Below are 20,978 nucleotides of genomic sequence, written 5' to 3' on the forward strand. Positions count from 1 at the left end.
TCACGGGATCTGGGCATCATAAGAAGATGGTGGTGAGCCGCCTTCTTGAACCGCTGCAGTCTGTGTGGTGAAGATGTTCCCACAGTGCTGTTAGGGAGGGAGTTCCAGGATTTTGGCCCAGCGATGGTGAAGGAACGGTGCAAAAAATGCTTCCTGATATCCTAAATGGCCTGGCTCTAATTTTATTAAGTTCTCTGGCTCTTGATTCCCCCCCACCAGAGGAAATCGTTTCTCTCCATCTACCCTGTTGAATCTTTTGAACATTTTGAATGCCACACAATGATCATATTCTTTTGCTGGAATCTGACGAAGGGTCATCGAGCCGAAACGTTAACTCTGCTTCCTCTCCACAGATGCTGCCTGACCCGCTGAGATTTCCAGCAGTTTCTGTTTTTATTCCAGATTCCAGCATCCGCAGTATTTTGCTTTTATATTCTTTCGCTTTTGTTTTGTTATATTCCTCAAGTTAATTTTTTCCTTTCACGATTGCACTACTGATCTTGAGGCAATGGAAGCGACCGATTTTTATTCCCATCGAATGGACGTGAACAATCGGGCGAGTTCCAGAACAGGTGAGCAATTCGCAATCCCAGTTGTACGCCCGGCAGCACGTTAAAAATCTACCTTCCACCCCAGAGTCGCCAACCCTCCAGGATTGGCCTGGAGTCTCCAGGAATTAAAGACCTATCTCCAGGGCACTGCTGCCAGCAGACCGGGAGAAACATTATAGGGGGCAGTAAAAAATGTTTTTTTTAAATCTTTCAACACTTTGTTTATGAGTTATACCGGAAACAGACTGATAGGCTGATAGACAAGAATCATCCAATCGGGTAATGAAGAGTCAGATGAGGAAGCAAACTGGGGAAGAGGGCAGTGGGAAGTGGAATATTCTGATGGAAAGCAGATTTCCTCCACTCCCCTATCCCTGGAACGTGCACAGCTTGTTACAGAAAGCCCGCAGGAGAATGGGAAGGATGAGAAGCATCAACGGCAAGTGGGAGTGGCTGTTTCCCACCTGTCCATAGATAAATTCACAACCAAACTTGAACTGCTTTTTCATATTTTATTATTTGATATTAGGAATAAGCTTATATTCTTCACATGCTATAATCCCCACAGCATTCAGATTGGTCAAAAGATACACGATAATATAACAATACTATACAAAAGTAATAGATACAATATTAGTCTAAAGAAATAAGATCTTTTGAAACCGGACTCTTCTCCTGACACCTCAATCTACCACATATCCGAAGTTGGTAATTTCCACTGCCGACGTATTATACAGGCCGGTTTAACATGTTTATTTTCAATGGGTTCATGTCTTCAGGAAGCACTGAGCACTCACATGATAACAATTGCAGACAGCAACTTCCCAGTGTCTGTGTTTGTAATGTATACACCTGTGACTATGCTCACGTGCTGTTCGCAAGACTCAATAAAACCCCAGTCTGTTGGGTCTAGGTCATCCACGATGAGGTATGCAGTTGTGAGCCTAGTGGATGAACTGGTAAGGTGTAGTTTGATTGTTAAACCTTGTTAATTAACCAACTAGTTCTTAATAGAATTCTTAAGCAAGAACCCATGAAGCAAATACATTACAGTATTCAACGAGCTCTCAAGGCACAATATATATATGGTGTAAAGGGCTTTCTAGAACTCATGCAGCGTTGCAGCTTGTCCTTTAATCAATGCACGAGACAACAAATTCCTCCAGCAGACTCCTGGGCCACCAAAGCTTGCTCTGCTTTTTCCATTTTCCATATTTCCCTTTTGAACTAGCTGTCTTTCGCTATTTGTGCACTCTCTGTCTCGTATATGCCTTTGATTTCAGTCATAAGCCCTCTTTTTATCTACTGCTCACATCTTGTCTGTCATTCATTCACCTCCTGTCCTCCAGCCAAGAACATCGCAGATCATTGCATTACTTTTACTGTGTCTATTTCTTGTTAACCACCCTCCCCACAACACCCCGATTCCCCTTCTCCTGTTCTGTTTTAAATGCTGTTCATTTGTAATATTTCCCAGTCTAGAAAGGGCCATCAGTTTGAAACAGTGACAGCTGGCTGTCCAGCATCTGTGGTATTTTGGAATTTTTTTGCTCTTTACGAAAGGATGGTGTTTGGATGGTAACACTATTGACAAAGCTTCTTGAGGGTGGGCTTCTTCGAAAGACATGTTGGATAAAACCATGGGGCATGCTTTGCTGATCTGAAATTTATCCCCTGAAGTCCTCAATACCCCCGACAGGTTGACCTGTCTTTCTCTCGATGCTGACCAACTGGTTGAGTGTTGCTGACACTTGCTGTTTTTATTCATTTTATCATTCTTGGGGACACTTCTTCAGTTTTTGCTACTGTTAGAATCTATTTTCTCCCCCTCTAGGTTCCCGCCAGGTGACTATGTGTACATTCCCCGGAACAAAGGAACAGCTCCGAGTGACTCTACCTCGGATATTCTCTCCTTCGCTGTGGGGATGGAGGCTGGCCTGTGCTAACTATCTGCTGTGGGTGACACAGCTGACTAAGTTTACTTTGTAGGAAGGTGTGGATGCTAACACACGTTCTACCACTGTTAGAACACCAAGGCCCCTCATCAATGGCACAGGAATTCTTAAGAAGAGTATGAATGTAAAGCTGGGCATGTTAGTTACAGAACTCTTTGGAAAGTCAATCAGACTTGACACATAATGTGGACTCCTGAATTCACGAGCTTCCAATGTCGACGTATAAATGCTCAGAGAGATGCTGCCATACTGATATTGTGCTCATGCCATAAATATATACAGGAATATAGGAACAGGAGTAGTTCATTTAGCCCCTCGAGCTTGTTCTGCCATTCAATGAGATCATGGCTGATCTGTGACCTAACTCCGTATACCCGTCTTTGCCCCATATCCCTTAATACCTTTCGTTAACAGAAATATATCAATCTCAAATTTAAAATTAACAATTGATCTAGCATCAATTGCCGTTCGCGGAAGAGAGTTCCAAATTTCTACCACCCTTTGTGTGTAGAAGTGTTCCCTAACTTCATTCCTGAAAGGCCTGGATCTAATTTTTAGAATATGCCCCCCTAGTCTGAGGCTCTCCAACCAACGGAAATTGTTTCTCTCCATCTACAACAACTTGTATTTATATAGTGCCTTTAACGTAGTAAAATGTCCCAAGGCGCTTCACAGGAGTGTTATAAGACAAAACATATAAATTTGACACCAAGCCACATAAAAAGAAATGACGACAGATGACCAAAAGCTTGGTCAAAGAGGCAGGTTTTAAGGAGCATCTTAAAGGAGGAAAGAGAGGTAGAGAGGCGGACAGGTTTAGGGAGGGATTTCCAGAGCTTGGGGCCCAGGCAACAGAAGGCACGGCCACCAATGGTTGAGCGATTATAATCAGGGATGCTCAAGAGGCAGAATTGAATCTACCCTGTCAGTTCCCCTTAATATCTTGAAAACTTAGATCAAAGTGTAGTTGGAAGTTCAAATGTATCCTCACTTTACAGCATTCAGCAAGGGTTTATCTGAGATCAATTGCAAAAGGTTTAAGAACAAAATGGAAACATGGAATGAGTAAAGGTGCTTGCCTTCCACAGACCATACACAATCCACTCTATCATAGTCTCTGCCCAACTCACTGAATGGGAATCAAAACTCCATAATATCCATTTGGTCGTCGATCCTTCTTTATTCATTCTTGACCCATTGCCTTGCTTGAGATGCAAAGACCCATACATTCAAAACTCCAATCTGCAGCTTTTTCCCAGGCATTGGAAAACTGGAGAGCACCCTCAACAGCTAGAACCATTTGCTCTGAATTTAGAGTAATGGTCGATTTTACAATCTGTCATTGCCTAGCCTAGAGCTGCATGTAATCGGAGCACGGGGGTGGGAGTCACCAGGCCTGATTCGCAGCCCGCTGAGATTTCCATCCCAAACTCCCAATATGTACTCCGGTCACATGGAGCTCTGTACCAGCAGTGTTTCATTGAGATTAACCTCTTGATGTGGCAGCATAATGTCTCAAACAAAATCTAAAGGACACTTTAACTGTTCAGAAAATATTTCAAGTGGAGGAAATAAAACCCCCAAAAAATCACAAAATAATTAAGCTGGGAGGGAATGGGGCCGGCAGTTAAATGTTTTATACATGCAGTGCAGCGTGCCTTTAGTTCGCAAGGCTTCAAGGAAAAGAACAACTGAACTGAACTGAACCCTCGCCTTGGCACAATGGCCCAGACACAAAAGGAACGTCATCTGGGCTCCAGGCACTGGGGGAAGTGAAAGACTTGCTCTAGAATCAGCGAGCAATGTATTGGTCCATTTACCTGCCCTGCTGCTTAGGAAAGGTAGCGTCTCGGATATGCCGAGAGGGCAGACTGGGCAGCAGCTTTAGTAATTAGTAAAACAACCCCTCTACTTGGTTAGGCAGTGCCAAACGTTAGTCCAGTCGAGGGCACGGGAAGAAAAGAAAGAGATTATAAGTCAAATGATTCTCAACTCTCGGGTCATAAATTATTGTTTCATTTGGAATCTAAACCAATAGGAGGAAGGACCAATCCTGTAATCATGATGTTGGTTTCCCCCTTGGTGTAAGAGTTGAGATGATGCCTGAAGCCAAAATGGCAGCTAGTGCTGGAGTGGGGAAGGGTGAGAGGCTTAAAAGAATTGCTCCTCTACTGCAAACAAAGATTTTCTGTCGCTTTGCATTGTATTTATGCTCAGAAAGAACACTATTTAAAGGTGGAAAAGTTAATCCCAGGGGTTCCACTCAATGTCTGGATCATCGGCATAAGGACGCTTCATCTTTCCAAACACTAACACATCAAAGTTACATGGCTGTTTCACCGTAAATGTGAAATCAGGTAGTAGATGAGGTTCACAGGGAGGAAGGAGGCAGCTTGATTCCTGCACAGTCCATGGCTGCACCACACAGATTGCCTTAGATCTTGTCCTTTTGAACATTGATGTCCTATTTTTTCTGCAAGCTGTGGGTGTGGTATTGGCGGAGGGAGCCGAATGTATTTACAGGTTGAACGAAATTTGTCGAGGCAGATTTTTTGCAACTGTAATGAAAAGGAACATATGTGAAAGTCAGTTTGTGTTGATACATGAATCCATTGCACTCCATAACATGGCATCAAATCTGAAACAGTCTGGCATCCGAGAAAAACATTGTTTTTTTAAAAGTGTTTATACTTTCTAATTTTTTCCTAAAGATGCTAACTCACACCAGTGTTACAGATCTCAGTTACCCTCATGTATCTTAGCCAAACGACCACTCTTTGAATGGGAGTCTAGACAAGTGAGTATTGGCGCGCCATTTTGAGGGTCATCACAGCCATGCTCACCTATGATCTATCTTGATGAGCATACACTGATCACCAAGGTAGCAACCAAGAGCAGGACCCTTGGCTGTTTCTTTTTCCTTTCTCTAGCTTGGCAGCAGTGAGCGATTTCATAGGGGGCTTTATCGTCACTCCAACTGAGAGCAGTAGGATGGAGCATGGAGCTTCTGGTCTCTGTGGCTCAGTTCCACACTCAGTACTGCACTTGCTGACTGACCCATGGGGGCTTTTGCAAGGAAACCATTCCGTCCAATGAGCAGCTCAGCACGGTGTGGGACCAGGAACTGGGACTCAACCTGTTTGTCACTGTTTCGGGTGGACCATGTATGTTTTTCCACTCTCACTGACTTGGGGTTGGCAACCCATCCAAGTCTGTACCGGAATCCCCAGGAATTATAGATTCATCTCCAGGACACCGTCATCCAGGAGCAAATCATAGGAGCATTCAACAAATTGTGTCGTATTTTTTAATTTTCTTTGAAAACTTTTGTATTATTATTTATAAAAGTATAAGAGTTGGGGGGAAAAAAGGTTGTTTGCTTGACAGTCAGAATTATCCAATTGAGTCAGGAAGAGTGTTTGCTTTTCAATTGGGGTGGGAAGATGGTGTGCGATGAGGATGGGCGTGTTTGGCGACCAATGGTGTGAGCGTGGTGTGAGTGCGGTGTGAACGTGGTGTGAGTGCGGTGTGAGCGTGGTGTGAGTGCGGTGTGAGCGTGGTGTGAGTGCAGTGTGAGCGTGGTGTGAGTGCAGTGTGAGTGCAGTGTGAGTGCAGTGTGAGTGCAGTGTGAGTGCGGTGTGAGTGCAGTGTGAGTGCGGTGTGAGCGTGGTGTGAGTGTGGTGTGAGTGCGGTGTGAGTGCAGTGTGAGTGCGGTGTGAGTGCAGTGTGAGTGCAGTGTGAGTGCGGTGTGAGTGCAGTGTGAGTGTGGTGTGAGTGCAGTTTGAGCGTGGTGTGAGTGCAGTGTGAGTGCGGTGTGAGTGCAGTGTGAGTGCGGTGTGAGTGCAGTGTGAGTGCGGTGTGAGTGCAGTGTGAGTGTGGTGTGAGTGCAGTTTGAGCGTGGTGTGAGTGCAGTGTGAGTGCGGTGTGAGCGTGGTGTGAGTGCGGTGTGAACGCGGTGTGAACGTGGTGTGAGTGCGGTGTGAGTGTGGTGTGAGCGTGGTGTGAGTGCGGTGTGAGTGTGGTGTGAGTGTGGTGTGAACGTGGTGTGTGAGTGCGGTGTGAGTGTGGTGTGAACGTGGTGTGAGTGCGGTGTGAGTGCGGTGTGAGTGTGGTGTGAGTGTGGTGTGAGTGCGGTGTGAGTGTGGTGTGAGTGTGGTGTGAACGTGGTGTGTGAGTACGGTGTGAGTGTGGTGTGAACGTGGTGTGAGTGCGGTGTGAGTGCGGTGTGAGTGTGGTGTGAGTGTGGTGTGAGTGCGGTGTGAGTGCAGTGTGAGTGCAGTGTGAGTGTGGTGTGAGTGCGGTGTGAGTGCAGTTTGAGCGTGGTGTGAGTGCGGTGTGAGCGTGGTGTGAGTGCGGTGTGAGCGTGGTGTGAGTGCGGTGTGAGTGCGGTGTGAGCGTGGTGTGAGTGTGGTGTGAGTGCAGTGTGAGTGCGGTGTGAGCGTGGTGTGAGTGCAGTGTGAGTGCGGTGTGAGCGTGGTGTGAGTGTGGTGTGAGTGCGGTGTGAACGTGGTGTGAGTGCGGTGTGAGCGTGGTGTGAGTGCAGTGTGAGCGTGGTGTGAGTGCGGTGTGAGCGTGGTGTGAGTGCAGTGTGAGTGCGGTGTGAGTGCAGTGTGAGTGCGGTGTGAGCGTGGTGTGAGTGCAGTGTGAGTGCGGTGTGAGCGTGGTGTGAGTGTGGTGTGAGTGCGGTGTGAACGTGGTGTGAGTGCGGTGTGAGCGTGGTGTGAGTGCAGTGTGAGCGTGGTGTGAGTGCGGTGTGAGCGTGGTGTGAGTGCAGTGTGAGTGCGGTGTGAGTGCGGTGTGAGTGTGGTGTGAGTGCAGTGTGAGTGCGGTGTGAGCGTGGTGTGAGCGTGGTGTGAGTGTGGTGTGAGTGCGGTGTGAACGTGGTGTGAGTGCGGTGTGAGCGTGGTGTGAGTGCAGTGTGAGCGTGGTGTGAGTGCGGTGTGAGCGTGGTGTGAGTGCAGTGTGAGTGCGGTGTGAGTGCGGTGTGAGTGTGGTGTGAGTGCAGTGTGAGTGCGGTGTGAGCGTGGTGTGAGTGCGGTGTGAGTGCGGTGTGAGTGCGGTGTGAGTGCGGTGTGAGCGTGGTGTGAGTGTGGTGTGAGTGCAGTGTGAGTGCGGTGTGAACGTGGTGTGAGTGCGGTGTGAGCGTGGTGTGAGTGCAGTGTGAGTGCGGTGTGAGCGTGGTGTGAGTGTGGTGTGAGTGCGGTGTGAACGTGGTGTGAGTGTGGTGTGAGCGTGGTGTGAGCGTGGTGTGAGTGCAGTGTGAGTGCGGTGTGAGTGTGGTGTGAGTGTGGTGTGAGTGCGGTGTGAACGTGGTGTGAGTGTGGTGTGAGCGTGGTGTGAGTGTGGTGTGAGTGCGGTGTGAGCGTGGTGTGAGTGCGGTGTGAGTGCAGTGTGAGTGCGGTGTGAGTGTGGTGTGAGTGCGGTGTGAGTGCAGTTTGAGCGTGGTGTGAGTGCGGTGTGAGCGTGGTGTGAGTGCGGTGTGAGCGTGGTGTGAGTGCAGTGTGAGTGCGGTGTGAGCGTGGTGTGAGTGTGGTGTGAGTGCAGTGTGAGTGCGGTGTGAGCGTGGTGTGAGTGCGGTGTGAGTGTGGTGTGAACGTGGTGTGAGTGCGGTGTGAACGCGGTGTGAACGTGGTGTGAGTGCGGTGTGAGTGTGGTGTGAGCGTGGTGTGAGTGCGGTGTGAGTGTGGTGTGAGTGTGGTGTGAACGTGGTGTGTGAGTGCGGTGTGAGTGTGGTGTGAACGTGGTGTGAGTGCGGTGTGAGTGCGGTGTGAGTGTGGTGTGAGTGTGGTGTGAGTGCGGTGTGAGTGTGGTGTGAGTGTGGTGTGAACGTGGTGTGTGAGTACGGTGTGAGTGTGGTGTGAACGTGGTGTGAGTGCGGTGTGAGTGCGGTGTGAGTGTGGTGTGAGTGTGGTGTGAGTGCGGTGTGAGTGTGGTGTGAGTGCGGTGTGAGTGTGGTGTGAGTGTGGTGTGAGTGCGGTGTGAGTGTGGTGTGAGTGTGGTGTGAGTGTGGTGTGAGTGCGGTGTGAACGTGGTGTGTGAGTGCGGTGTGAGTGCGGTGTGAACGTGGTGTGAGTGCGGTGTGAGTGCGGTGTGAGTGTGGTGTGAGTGTGGTGTGAACGTGGTGTGAGTGCAGTGTGAGTGTGGTGTGAACGTGGTGTGAGTGCGGTGTGAGTGTGGTGTGAACGTGGTGTGTGAGTGCGGTGTGAGTGTGGTGTGAGTGCGGTGTGAGTGCGGTGTGAGTGTGGTGTGAGTGTGGTGTGAGTGCGGTGTGAGCGTGGTGTGTGAGTGCGGTGTGAGTGTGGTGTGAGTGTGGTGTGAACGTGGTGTGAGTGCGGTGTGAGTGTGGTGTGAACGTGGTGTGAGTGCGGTGTGAGCGTGGTGTGTGAGTGCGGTGTGAGTGTGGTGTGAACGTGGTGTGTGAGTGCGGTGTGAGTGTGGTGTGAACGTGGTGTGTGAGTGCGGTGTGAGTGTGGTGTGAACGTGGTGTGAGTGCGGTGTGAATGTGGTGTGAACGTGGTGTGAGTGCGGTGTGAGTGCGGTGTGAGTGTGGTGTGAGTGTGGTGTGAACGTGGTGTGAGTGCAGTGTGAGTGTGGTGTGAACGTGGTGTGAGTGCGGTGTGAGTGTGGTGTGAACGTGGTGTGTGAGTGCGGTGTGAGTGTGGTGTGAGTGCGGTGTGAGTGCGGTGTGAGTGTGGTGTGAACGTGGTGTGAGTGCGGTGTGAGCGTGGTGTGTGAGTGCGGTGTGAGTGTGGTGTGAGTGTGGTGTGAACGTGGTGTGAGTGCGGTGTGAGTGTGGTGTGAACGTGGTGTGAGTGCGGTGTGAGCGTGGTGTGTGAGTGCGGTGTGAGTGTGGTGTGAACGTGGTGTGTGAGTGCGGTGTGAGTGTGGTGTGAACGTGGTGTGTGAGTGCGGTGTGAGTGTGGTGTGAACGTGGTGTGAGTGCGGTGTGAATGTGGTGTGAACGTGGTGTGAGTGCGGTGTGAGCGTGGTGTGTGAGTGCGGTGTGAGTGCGGTGTGAGCGTGGTGTGTGAGTGCGGTGTGAGTGCGGTGTGAGTGTGGTGTGAGTGTGGTGTGAGTGCGGTGTGAGTGCGGTGTGAACGTGGTGTGAGTGTGGTGTGAGTGTGGTGTGAGTGCGGTGTGAGCGCGGTGTGAGTGTGGTGTGAGTGTGGTGTGAACGTGGTGTGAGCGCGGTGTGAGTGTGGTGTGAGTGTGGTGTGAGTGTGGTGTGAACGTGGTGTGAGTGCGGTGTGAGTGCGGTGTGAGTGTGGTGTGAGTGTGGTGTGAGTGCGGTGTGAGCGCGGTGTGAGTGTGGTGTGAGTGTGGTGTGAGTGTGGTGTGAGTGTGGTGTGAGTGCGGTGTGAGTGCGGTGTGAACGTGGTGTGAGTGTGGTGTGCAGTGAGGATTGGCATGTCAGGCGACCAATGGTGTGAGCGTGGTGGCTGGGCAGTGGGAGATGGGATTTCATGGAATGAAACCTCCAGGAATGCATCCACCCAGAGATGGCCACCTTACATTGACTCCCCTACGTTTATTTAATCTCCCGAAGGAGGGAGTTACCACAAGCAAACATTCCTGAGATTGTAAAAAAACCGACAACTCCTCCTTCGCCCTGGGAAAAGAAAAGCTGGATTTTCGGCGTTGCTGATTTCGGGGCGATAATGGCGGAGGAGCGGTAAAGTTAGCGCCCGGGAACAGTTTGCGCCTCAGTCAGTAACATTGGTCAGCTGGGCCCTGAGTCAGGGGGCGCAGCACTAAGGAAGACGTTGTACACCTCTCTTGGGATGTTAGAATGGGAAACTCCCGAGGTAACGACACGGGCCGGGAGTACTCCGAAGATGCCTGGGGAGAAAAAAAAAACCTGGGAAAAAAACACCGCTGCAAAACTGGCCCCGAAACTCCCCCACCCCACCCCTGGGTGCTGGAGGCTGACCGCTCGCCATTGCCGCCGCTCCGGGGGTGAGAAACGGAGCACAAAGGACCGGAAACTCCGGCCTAATGATACAGGATTCGGGAGGGAGGAGGGAAATCACTTTCTGCCACTGGGACATTACCCCGGATAACTTGACATTATTCTGCATCTTCCATGGGCAGAACGGGACTGAGGTCCCACAGCGCTTAACTTACCAAACCAGGGCGAGCATGGCTGCAAACAATGCCAACAGCAGGAAGAGCAGAATGGCGAGTATTGTCGTCAAGACAACCATCCCCCCGGTGCGACGTCCAGGCCGGGTGCCAATGACACCGGGATCCACAGCTGGAGATAAAAACAGTGAAAATGTTTAAAACCTTGCTCACGGATCCACTCCCACACCCCAGCCCCCCGCCCGCCCAGAAGATTCTGGAAATACCCAACCGAACTGTCGAAGTATTTAGATCTGAAAACAAGAAACTATGGATACACTTTTTCAGATGCTGATGGATCGTTTCTGTTTTTATTCCAGGTTGTTCAATGTTCCCAGCTTGTAACCTCTGCATCTTTTACAGAAAATGATGTCTCATTTTTAAATTGGCTTCAACACAACTGGCTATTGAGGTAGCGACTAAAACACAATTTAAAAGGGAATAAGATAAATATTTCAAAAGGAGGAATACAAAAAGATCTTTGAGGAGAATGGGGTTACAGGAGCGAGCACCTCCTGTGCTGTAATTTCTGACATTCTATGAAAAGAAATACCACCAACGATGTCTCCGCAAGATCCTGCAAATCCCCTGGGAGGACAGACGCACCAACGTTAGCGTCCTCGACCAGGCCAACATCCCCAGCATCAAAGCACTGACCACACTGGATCAGCTCCGTTGGGCAGGCCACACAGTTCGTATGCCTGACACAAGACTCCCAAAGCAAGCGCTCTACACGGCAAGCGAGCCCCAGATGGGCAGAGGAAACGTTTCAAGGACACCCTCAAAGCCTCCCTGATAAAATGCAACATCCCCACCGACACCAGGGAGTCCCTGGCCAAAGATTGCCCTAAGTGGAGGAAGTGCATCCGGGAGGGCGCTGAGCACCTCGAGTCTCATCGCTGAGAGCATGCAGAAACCAAGCGCAGGCAGCGGAAAGAGCGTGCGGCAAACCAGTCCCACCCACCCTTTCCTTCAACCACTGTCTGTCCCACCTGTGACAGAGACTGTAATTCTTGTATTGGACTGTACAGTCACCTAAGAACTCACTTTTAGAGTGGAAACAAGTCTTCCTCGATTTCGAGGGACTGCCTATGATGATGCATTCTATGACAACTCTCCTTTATTGAGTTTAGGGCAATGTGCCCTGGGAGAAATGCTCCAAACACTAGGCCCACTGCCCTTTGTGCGATCTCTCAGTTTGGTCCAGGTCGGTCTGTGCTGGTGAGTTTTGACGCGTGAAGTCCAAGTACAGAGTGGTTCTGATTGAGCTTCCAGTTTGGAGCTGGCGCCTTCACACAGAACCAGAGTGGACCTGAGTCGATGATCGGATCAGCCATAATCGTGTTAAATGGCGGAGCAGGTTCGAGGGGACCTATGGCCTACTCCTGCTCCTATTTCTTATGTTCTTATGAGATCGTGAGAGAGATCGGGAGAGAGATTGGGAGAGAGATCAGGAGAGAGATTGGGAGAGAGATCGGGCCTGTTAAAAGTGGCCAAATGAGGAGCCTGACTGCATTTTGTGCAGTGTAGGGAAATTCTGCTGGTAGTTTCAGAGTGAATATCTGTGTATTGAACAACAACTTGTATTTATATAGCGTCTTTAACATAGTAAAACGTCCCAAGGTGCTTCACAGGAGTGTTTTAAGATGAAACAAATAAAATTGACACTGAGCCACATAAGAAGAAATTACAGCAGATGACCAAAAGCTTGGTCAAAGAGGTATGTTTTAAGGAGCGTCTTGAAGGAGGAAAGAGAGGTAGAGGGGCAGAGAGGTTTAAGGAGGGACTTCCAGAGCTTGGGGCCCAGGCAGCTGAAGGCACGGCCATTGATGGTTGAGCGATTATAATCAGGAGTGCTCAAGAGGGCAGAATTTGAGGAGAGCAGACATCTCGGGGGTTATTGGGGCTGAAGGAGATTACAGAGATAGGGAGGATTACCACTAGTTACAGGTAGGATGTTAGGGACTTTCACCGATCACCAGTTACATATAGACTATCTCTGAGTTATTGTATCACTGTTGATTATGAGGGGAATCTGAGTGTTATCACTATTATTATTAGTTAATGGTGCAATTTTAGTGAGTTACTATTAGTTACTGGTGGAATCAAGGGAGTCGAGGGTTATGGTGAGCGGGCAGGGAATTGGAGTTGAGGCCAAGATCAGATCAGCCATGATCTTATTGAATGGCAGAGCAGGCTTGAGGGGCCAAATGGTCTACTCCTGCTCCTATTTCTTATGTTCTTATGAATCAAATTTCGTCCCACTCTGGATCCCCCCCCACAGTAAATTGCTCCTCCCCCCTCGGTTTCCCCTCTTCTCTCCCCTCGTTTCCCCTCTTCTCCCCCCTCGGTTTCCCCTCCTCTCCCCTCGGTTTCCCCTCCTCTCCCCCCTCTATTTCCCCTCCTCTCCCCCCCTCCATTTCCCCTCCTCTCCCCCTCTGTTTCCCCTCTTCACCTGCTCACGGGTCATCACCTGGTGCTCAGCACATCTCGCACAACAGATATGCTGGCATGAAGCCATGAGCAAAGATACTCAACTACAGGAGACCCAACCTTTATAAAGGTACACAAAGTATCATAGGCAGATGTCATGTGGTCAGACGTCCAGAGTTGGCACCCCAGCAACATGGAGTGAGTTCTATCTAATTAACTCATTTCATTTCACCCTCCCCACCCCTCCAACACAATCACCAGCACACTTTTAATTTACTGCGGAGTAAGGTTTATCGGCCTTACCGTCAAACAGCTTGATTTCACCCGACCAATTTGTTTCCCCGACAATATTGGCAGTCGCTCGATTAGGATTATGCAAAATATACTTCATTCTAAAAACAAAAACAAAAGTTTAATACTTAGTTATTCACCCTCGCCCCTTAGCACAAGCTACTTTAGTTGAGCAGACAACTTGACGTTCCTGGCGAGGAACAGAGCTCGCACGGAAACCGCAGGGCCGGAACATCCAGCCGCCATTTCCCATGTGTCCTGCCCCTAGTTGGGGATGTCCAATTTGGCCAAATGATTGGGCCCCATCAAATAGAGGGATGTGAAGGCTCAGTGGGTTGCGGTGCAGACTCACACAGGGGCCCCTGGCCCAATCGCTGCCTGGGCTGAGCTCGCCGATCTCGGCCAGAGCTTTGAGCTGGTGACGGCCGCTCTCTCGCCAGCCGTGAGTTGGGGTCATGGGCTGAATACTGTGGTGCTGGGATCGCAACTCACCACAGCCTGCAGCAGCATCTGACCCTCCCATAAGCCTTCCCGCTCTTTCCCGTCACTTCCCAGTGTCGCTTCAGCCTGGCTGCGGTTTGGAAGATCATCCCAAGGCAGATCACTGTCCCAAGCCCCAGCCCTTTTTGGGGGTTTTTTGGTTCATCAAAAATCATGCCCAGCATCTTCATGAGCGGAAACCGATGGAGTAAGAAAATGGGTCTCAAACCATGGAATACTTTAACTGGATATCAGTGACTGGGCAGCATAACCATCGTCTTGCCCAATTGCTTGAAGTATTTGCTTCAACGGTCTACTGACCCTTCCACATCCAGCAGGAGACTCGGGTGTGAGATTAAGATCTGCCTCTGGATCACAGTCTTTTCAGTGTGTATGTTGAAAAGTCCTGAGATGCCCCTTACTTTCTCAGGCTACAGAACGAAGGGGAAAGGGAGACAATGGAGCGGAGGCCATCCCAGAATGCACTGCATCATTTAACGCCCTCTTGCAGGCCCCATGTAATGGAGGCTTGTTCACTTGCTAGGGGTGCTGGGACAGCCTCGCCTCCATCTGGCTTTTTCTCTTAGCTCTCGCTCTGCAACGTGAGAGAACACTCAAACAGCGAGGCAGGATGTGAGGAGAACAAGAGAAAGAAAGAGGAAATGGAGAAAGATAATCTATGTTTGGATTTTTGCTCGAAGCCCATATTTTTATTGCACGTGAATGGCTTATAACTGTCAACCGCAGTTCATGGGCAGCACACTCGCCTCTGAAGGTTGTGGGTTCAAGTCCCACTCCAGAGACTTTAGCACATAATCCAGGTGACACTCCAGTGTAGTGCTCATGGAGTCTCTCGGATGAGATGTTAAAACCGAGGCCCGGTCTGCCCTCTCAGGAGGACGTAAAAGATCCTACGGCACTATTTTGAAGAGAAGGGGAGTTCTGTCCGGTGTCCTAGCCAATAGTTATCCCTCAACCAACATCTAAAAACAGATGGTCTGGTCATTCATTGTCACATTGCTGTTTGTGGGAGTTTGCTGTGTGCAAATTGGCTGCAGTGTTTCCTACATTACAACAGTGACTACATTTCAAAAAGTACTTCATTGGCTTAAAGTGTTTTGGGATGACCCGAAGTCGTGAAAAGTGTAAAAATGAAAATCTTTCTCTCTTACCCATGCTGTGCGTGTTCATATCTATTGCAACTTGAATAAAACAGACACCTGGGCATTCACTACTGTCTAGCAAAAGAAACCTGACTGATGAACATACTCTTGTGAATTTTCTTACCTGAATGTCCCACCAGTATGTAATGGTGCATTGCAATTCGGAGTTCTACAGGGCACTTCCGACCCGACTCGCAGTGTGGAGATCAGATTAGAAACTGTGGCTGTTGGGCAAACGTAATTGCCTCTTTCGGTTTTAACAGTGAAGTAAAAATTTTTCGGTCCCGTGACAGCATTTAGGAGGGTGAGTAGACTGGAATTTACCATACCATTTTTTATGCTCTGAAATTCCGAAACTCCTAGGTTTGAGAGGGCAGAAAACTGTCAATCAGTAAATTCATCCCTTTGTAAATACAGGATCCAGGCTACAATGAGATTGAGTTAAATCAAATATGTGCCATGGTATAAAACACTTCAGATAACAGGTTATGTTCACCATCCATTTCATGCTTCCATTCACTTCAATCATTTGCAGTTCATTCAAGAGTCATTCACAAAACATTAAAAGTAGCAACGCAAGTTAAGAAGGCCCTAAAAGTGCAAACAAAGCACTAGGGTTCATTTCTAGAGGAATAGAATTGAAAAGCAGAGAAGTTATGTTCAACCTGTATAAAACCTTGGTTAAGACCGCACTTAGAGTACTGTCTACAGTTCTGGTCTCCATCTCCGGGGATGAGGGGGTTGACTTATTAGGAAAGGTTAAGTAGGTTGAGCCTCTACTCATTGGAATTCAGAAGAATGAGAGGTGATCTTATCGAAAAGTATAAGATTATGAGGGGGCTTGACAAGGTGGATGCAGAGAGGATGTTTCCACTGATGGGGGAGACTTGAACTAGAGGGCATGATCTTAGAATAAGGGGCCGCCCATTTAAAACAGAGATGAGGAGAAATTTCTTCTCTCAGAGGGTTGTTAATCTGTGGAATTCGCTGCCTCAGAGAGCTGTGGAAGCTGGGACATTGAATAAATTTATGATAGAAATAGACAGTTTCTTAAATGATAAGGGGTTATGGGGAGGGGAAGTGGAGCTGAGTCCATGATCAGCCATGATCTTATTGAATGGCGGTGCAAGCTCAAGGGGCCGTATGGCCTACTCCTGCTCCTATTTCTTATGCTCTTATTACAAAAAGGATAAAAAGGCATTGGAGAAAGTGAAACATGTTTTACTAGTCTGATACCTTAACTGAACAGTAAAGACTGAACAGGCTGGGGTTCTTTTCTCGAGAAAAACGAGAAGATTGAAGGGTGAACTAATTGAAGTCTTTAAAATTCTGAAGGTGTTCGATAGGGTAGACGTAAGAAGATGTTTCCACTTGTGGGGGAATCCAAAACTAAGGGCCATAAATATAAGATAGTGACTAATAAAACCAGCAAGGAATTCAGAAGAAACCTCTACCCAGAGAGTGGTGAGAATGTGGAACTCGTGACCACATGGAATGGTTGAGGCGAATGGTATAGATGCCTTTAAGGGAAGCTATATAAGTACATGAGGGAGAAAGGAATAGAAGGATATGCTGATGGGGTTAGATGAAATAGAGTGGGAGGAGGCTTGAGTGGAGCATAAACACTGACATGGACCAGTTGGGTTAATGGCCTATTTCTGTGTAGTACATTCTATGTATTTATGCACAACTGAAAATAGCTATCGAAACAATGCAGGGTTGTAATTAGGGTTTCAGTGGAACATGCAGCTGGGCATGTAGAATCTCTGTGCCTTGTCCATTTGAACTGTGCAAGCAGCACAATTAGATTCCGTCCTTCCAAACATGTGTGTGTCTAGAGAGAGCTTCTTCAGCTCTGCTAACACTGCAGTGAGGGACCAGTTATAGCCTTGGTAGTGGTAGGAACAATTTGAGATGATGAACTAAAAGTGTTATACAAGAAGTGTATTGATTTAAGTGTGATTTTTTTTCCTATAACTTATTCGTACAGGTAGAGCATCCGAAATCCAGAAACCTCGGGACCAAGGCCGTTCTGGATTTTGTGTTTTTCCGGTTTTCGGAACGTCTTTACGATGTCCCGAATCCGGAAACGTTTTAGCCGAGGTAAGGTGGGGGTGGGGGGGGGGTGTCGTGGATAACAGTAAAATCACTAAACTTTTTTAGACAGAGTTCAATCCTGGACATATTATTATATCTCTCTTGTAACAGGCAGACAACCGATGTCAACAGTACTGCACAAATAACTCAATCTGCTGTTTCTGTAATTATACTCATGTCACTGCATACAATAGTGACTACCGAGCAAAATGGGTGGCGGGCGAGGGGAGGAGAGGTCCGAGTGGCGGAGCGGGCGGGGGGGTGGCAGCGGGTCCGGATTATGGAACATTTTCCGGATTCCGGACTACCCCACCATGGGTGGACCCGGTATCCGGATTCCGGAACATGCCAAATTTCGGAACTCCGGATTTCGGACGCTCAACCTGCATCACCACAGCGAATACACCTCGTGCCAACATTGCAGAGTACTGTTGACAAGGAATAATGGCTCATATTCCATGTGCTGTCGTCAACGCTATGAATTATTCACGAAGCTACCCATCCTGGTCCCTGCTGCGATTGGGAAGGAAAGACAATGTCACATTGTATGGACAGAGACACACAATCGGGATGATTCTCCTCGTCCGGTTCTACCCAGGTGTGGTGAAGAGAAAATGTGGGCAGAGACCTGTTTCTTCAGGTATCGGACCCCCCCCCCCCCCCCACAGCCCCATTGCCCCAAACTGAGCCACGGCCGATAGTAGGCACAGGCTCAAGACAAAGCTGGAAGTTTCAGCCTCCAGCCTCCAGCGCTCCAGGACAGCATAGCATGCCTGGGATCTCATGCATTCTCCCAAATTTCCAATACCCGGCCCCGGAACACAAAACTGTGCATCGGAAGCTGTGACACTCAAGATTAAAGTGTGGCCCCCTCTGCCTTTATACAACAGAAATTCCATGTATCCCCTTACCCAGGCACCCTGTGATGCAGAGATATTCGTTAGTTATTATAGTTTAACAATGAGTTTTCATCAATCATAAATAAAGCTAATTCCAGAAGCCAGCCTCTGATCTCACCATCCGCTCCCACTTGGCAGAAAGTGGCAAAGCCAGCTACCATGTACCAGCTAGCATTTGTGAAGAAAGGTCACTTGAGACTTAATGGCAAGATACTCACCGGTATTATTAGCCACAACCAACCAAACATCACAGTTTGGACAGCTCAGTTCGATGCGGTCGAACACGCAGAGGGGCTGTTCTAGTGCAACTGTTGTTTGAGTGATTCTCCCCGGTATTCTCTGCGGCACAATTTCAGGAATATAATCGACCATAGTTGGAACTGAAAAAAAAGAGTAAAGCCAAAATGAATATTGAGAGTGTTCAGGTGCACTCTAGTCAGACCCACCAGGTCGAAGATGCTCAGTAACTCACTCTCTGGGCCAGGGCTGCATTCACATATACACTGGCACTTCCATCATCATTGGTGAAGATGTAGTTGCAAGGTTTCTCTATAGCTTCTGCATCTCACCAACAAAACAGGTTTTGCCTGTCCCTTTTCCCCAAATCAAACACCTAAATATTTTCATAGAAACATAGAAACATATAAAATAGGTGCAGGAGTAGGCCATTCAGCCCTTCGAGCCTGCACCACCGTTCAATGATATCATGGCTGATCATTCCTTCAGTACCCCTTTCCTGCTTTCTCTCCATACCCCTTGATCCCTTTAGCCGTAAGGGCCATATCTAACTCCCTCTTGAATATATCCAATGAACTGGCATCAACAACTCTCTGCGGCAGGGAATTCCACAGGTTAACAATTCTCTGAGTGAAGAAATTTCTCCTCATCTCAGTTCTAAATGGCCTGCCCCTTATCCTAAGACTGTGTCCCCTGGTTCTGAACTTCCCCAACATCAGGAACATTCTTCCCGCATCCAACCTGTCCAGTCCCGTCAGAATCATATATGTTTCTATGAGATCCCCTCTCAAACTTCTAAACTCCGGTGTATAAAGGCCCAGTTGATCCAGTCTCTCCTCATATGTCAGTCCAGCCATCCCTGGAATCAATCTGGTGAACCTTCGCTGCACTCCCTCAATAGCAAGAACATCCTTCCTCAGATTAGGAGACCAAAACTGAACACAATATTCCAGGTGAGGCCTCACCAAGGCCCTGTACAACTGCAGTAAGACTTCCCTGCTCCTATACTCAAATCCCCTAGCTATGAAGGCCAACATACCATTTGCCTTCTTCACCGCTTGCTGTACCTGCATGCCAACTTTCAATGACTGATGAACCATGACACCCAGGTCTCGCTGCATCTCTCCTTTTCCTAATCTACCGCCATTCAGATAATATTATGCCTTCGTGTTTTTGCCACCAAAGTGGATAACCTCACATTTATCCACATTATACTGCATCTGCCATGTATTTACCCACTTGCCGAACCTGTCCAAGTCACCCTACAGCCTCTTAGCGTCCTTCTCACCGCTCACACCGTCACACAGTTCAGTGTCATCTGCAAACTTGGAGATATTACACTCAATTCCATCATCTAAATCATTGATGTATATTGTAAAGAGCTGAGGACCCAGCACTGAGCCCTGTGGCACTCCACTAGTCACTGCCTGCCATTCTGAAAAGGACCCGTTTATCCCGATTCTCTGCTTCCTGTTTGCCAACCAGTTCTCTATCCACGTCAGTACATTACCCCCAATACCATGTGCTTTCATTTTGCACACCAATCTCTTGTGTGGGACCTTGTTAAATACCTTTTGAAAGTCCAAATACACCAGATCCACTGGTTCTCCCTTATCCACTCTACTAGTTACAGCCTCAAAAAATTCCAGAAGATTTGTCAAGCATGATTTCCCTTTCATAAATCCATGCTGACTTGGACCAATCCTGTCACTGCTTTCCAAATGTGCTGCTATTTCATCCTTAATGATTGATTCCAACATTTTCCCCACTACTGATATCAGGCTAACTGGTCTATAATTCTCTGTTTTCTCTCTCCCTCCTTTTTTAAAAAGTGGGGTTACATTAGCTACCCGCCAGTCCATAGGAACTGATCCAGAGTCGATAGATTATTGGAAAATGACCACCAATACATCCACTATTTCTAGGGCCACTTCCTTAAGTACTCTGGGATGTAGACTATCAGGCCTGGGGATTAATCGACCTTCAATCCCATCAATTTCCCTAACACAATTTCCCGCCTAATAAGGATATTCTTTAGTTCTTCTTTCTCACTAGATCCTCGGTCCCCTCGTACATCTGGAAGGTTATTTGTGTCTTCCTTCGTGAAGACAGAACCAACGTTTTTGTTCAATTGGTCTGCCATTTCTTTGTTCCCCATTATAAATTCACCCGAATCCGACTGCAAAGGACCTACATTTATCTTCACTAATCTTTTTCTGTTCACATATCTACAGAAGCTTTTGCAGTCAGTTTTTATGTTCCCGGCAAGCTTCCTCTCATACTCTATTTCCCCCCTCTTAATTAAACCCTTTGTCCTCCTCTGCTGAATTCTAAATTTCTCCCAGTCCTCAGGTTTGCTGCTTTTTCTGGTTAATTTATATGCCTCTTCCTTGGATTTAACACTATCCTTAATTTCCCTTGTTAGCCACGGTTGAGCCACCTCCCCGTTTTATTTTTACTCCAGACAGGGATGTACAATTGTTGAAGTTCATCCACACGATCTTGAAAGATTTGCCATTGCTTATCCACCGTCAACCCTTTAAGTATCATTTGCCAGTCTAATCTAGCCAATTCGCGCCTCATACCGTCAAAGTTACCTTTCCTTAAGTTCAGGACCCTAGTTTCTGAATTAACTGTGTCACTCTCCATCTTAATAACCATGTTATGGTCACTCTTCCCCAAGGGGCCTCGCACAACAAGATTACTAATTAGTCCCTTCTCATTACAAATCACCCAGTCTAGGATGACCAG

The 20,978-nt window shown here is 48.0% G+C and overlaps 1 protein-coding gene across 1 annotated transcript in view; it reads right to left on the minus strand.

The window, feature by feature from the left end:
- Positions 1 to 1,055: 1,055 nt before the first annotated feature.
- The window catches only part of upk3b (uroplakin 3b), a 37,103-nt gene continuing 17,180 nt past the window's right edge, over positions 1,056 to 20,978 (minus strand). The window contains exons 2-6 of the mRNA XM_070857324.1: positions 18,209 to 18,370; positions 15,119 to 15,353; positions 13,364 to 13,452; positions 10,631 to 10,760; positions 1,056 to 5,064 (exon numbers count right to left, since the gene is read on the minus strand). Of these exons, the coding sequence (XP_070713425.1) occupies positions 4,971 to 5,064; positions 10,631 to 10,760; positions 13,364 to 13,452; positions 15,119 to 15,353; positions 18,209 to 18,370 (710 nt within the window). The 3' untranslated portion in view covers positions 1,056 to 4,970. The remainder of the gene's footprint in view (positions 5,065 to 10,630; positions 10,761 to 13,363; positions 13,453 to 15,118; positions 15,354 to 18,208; positions 18,371 to 20,978) is intronic.

The sequence above is a fragment of the Pristiophorus japonicus genome, chromosome 16, assembly GCF_044704955.1.
Source record: "Pristiophorus japonicus isolate sPriJap1 chromosome 16, sPriJap1.hap1, whole genome shotgun sequence".
Taxonomy (NCBI): Eukaryota; Metazoa; Chordata; class Chondrichthyes; family Pristiophoridae; genus Pristiophorus; species Pristiophorus japonicus.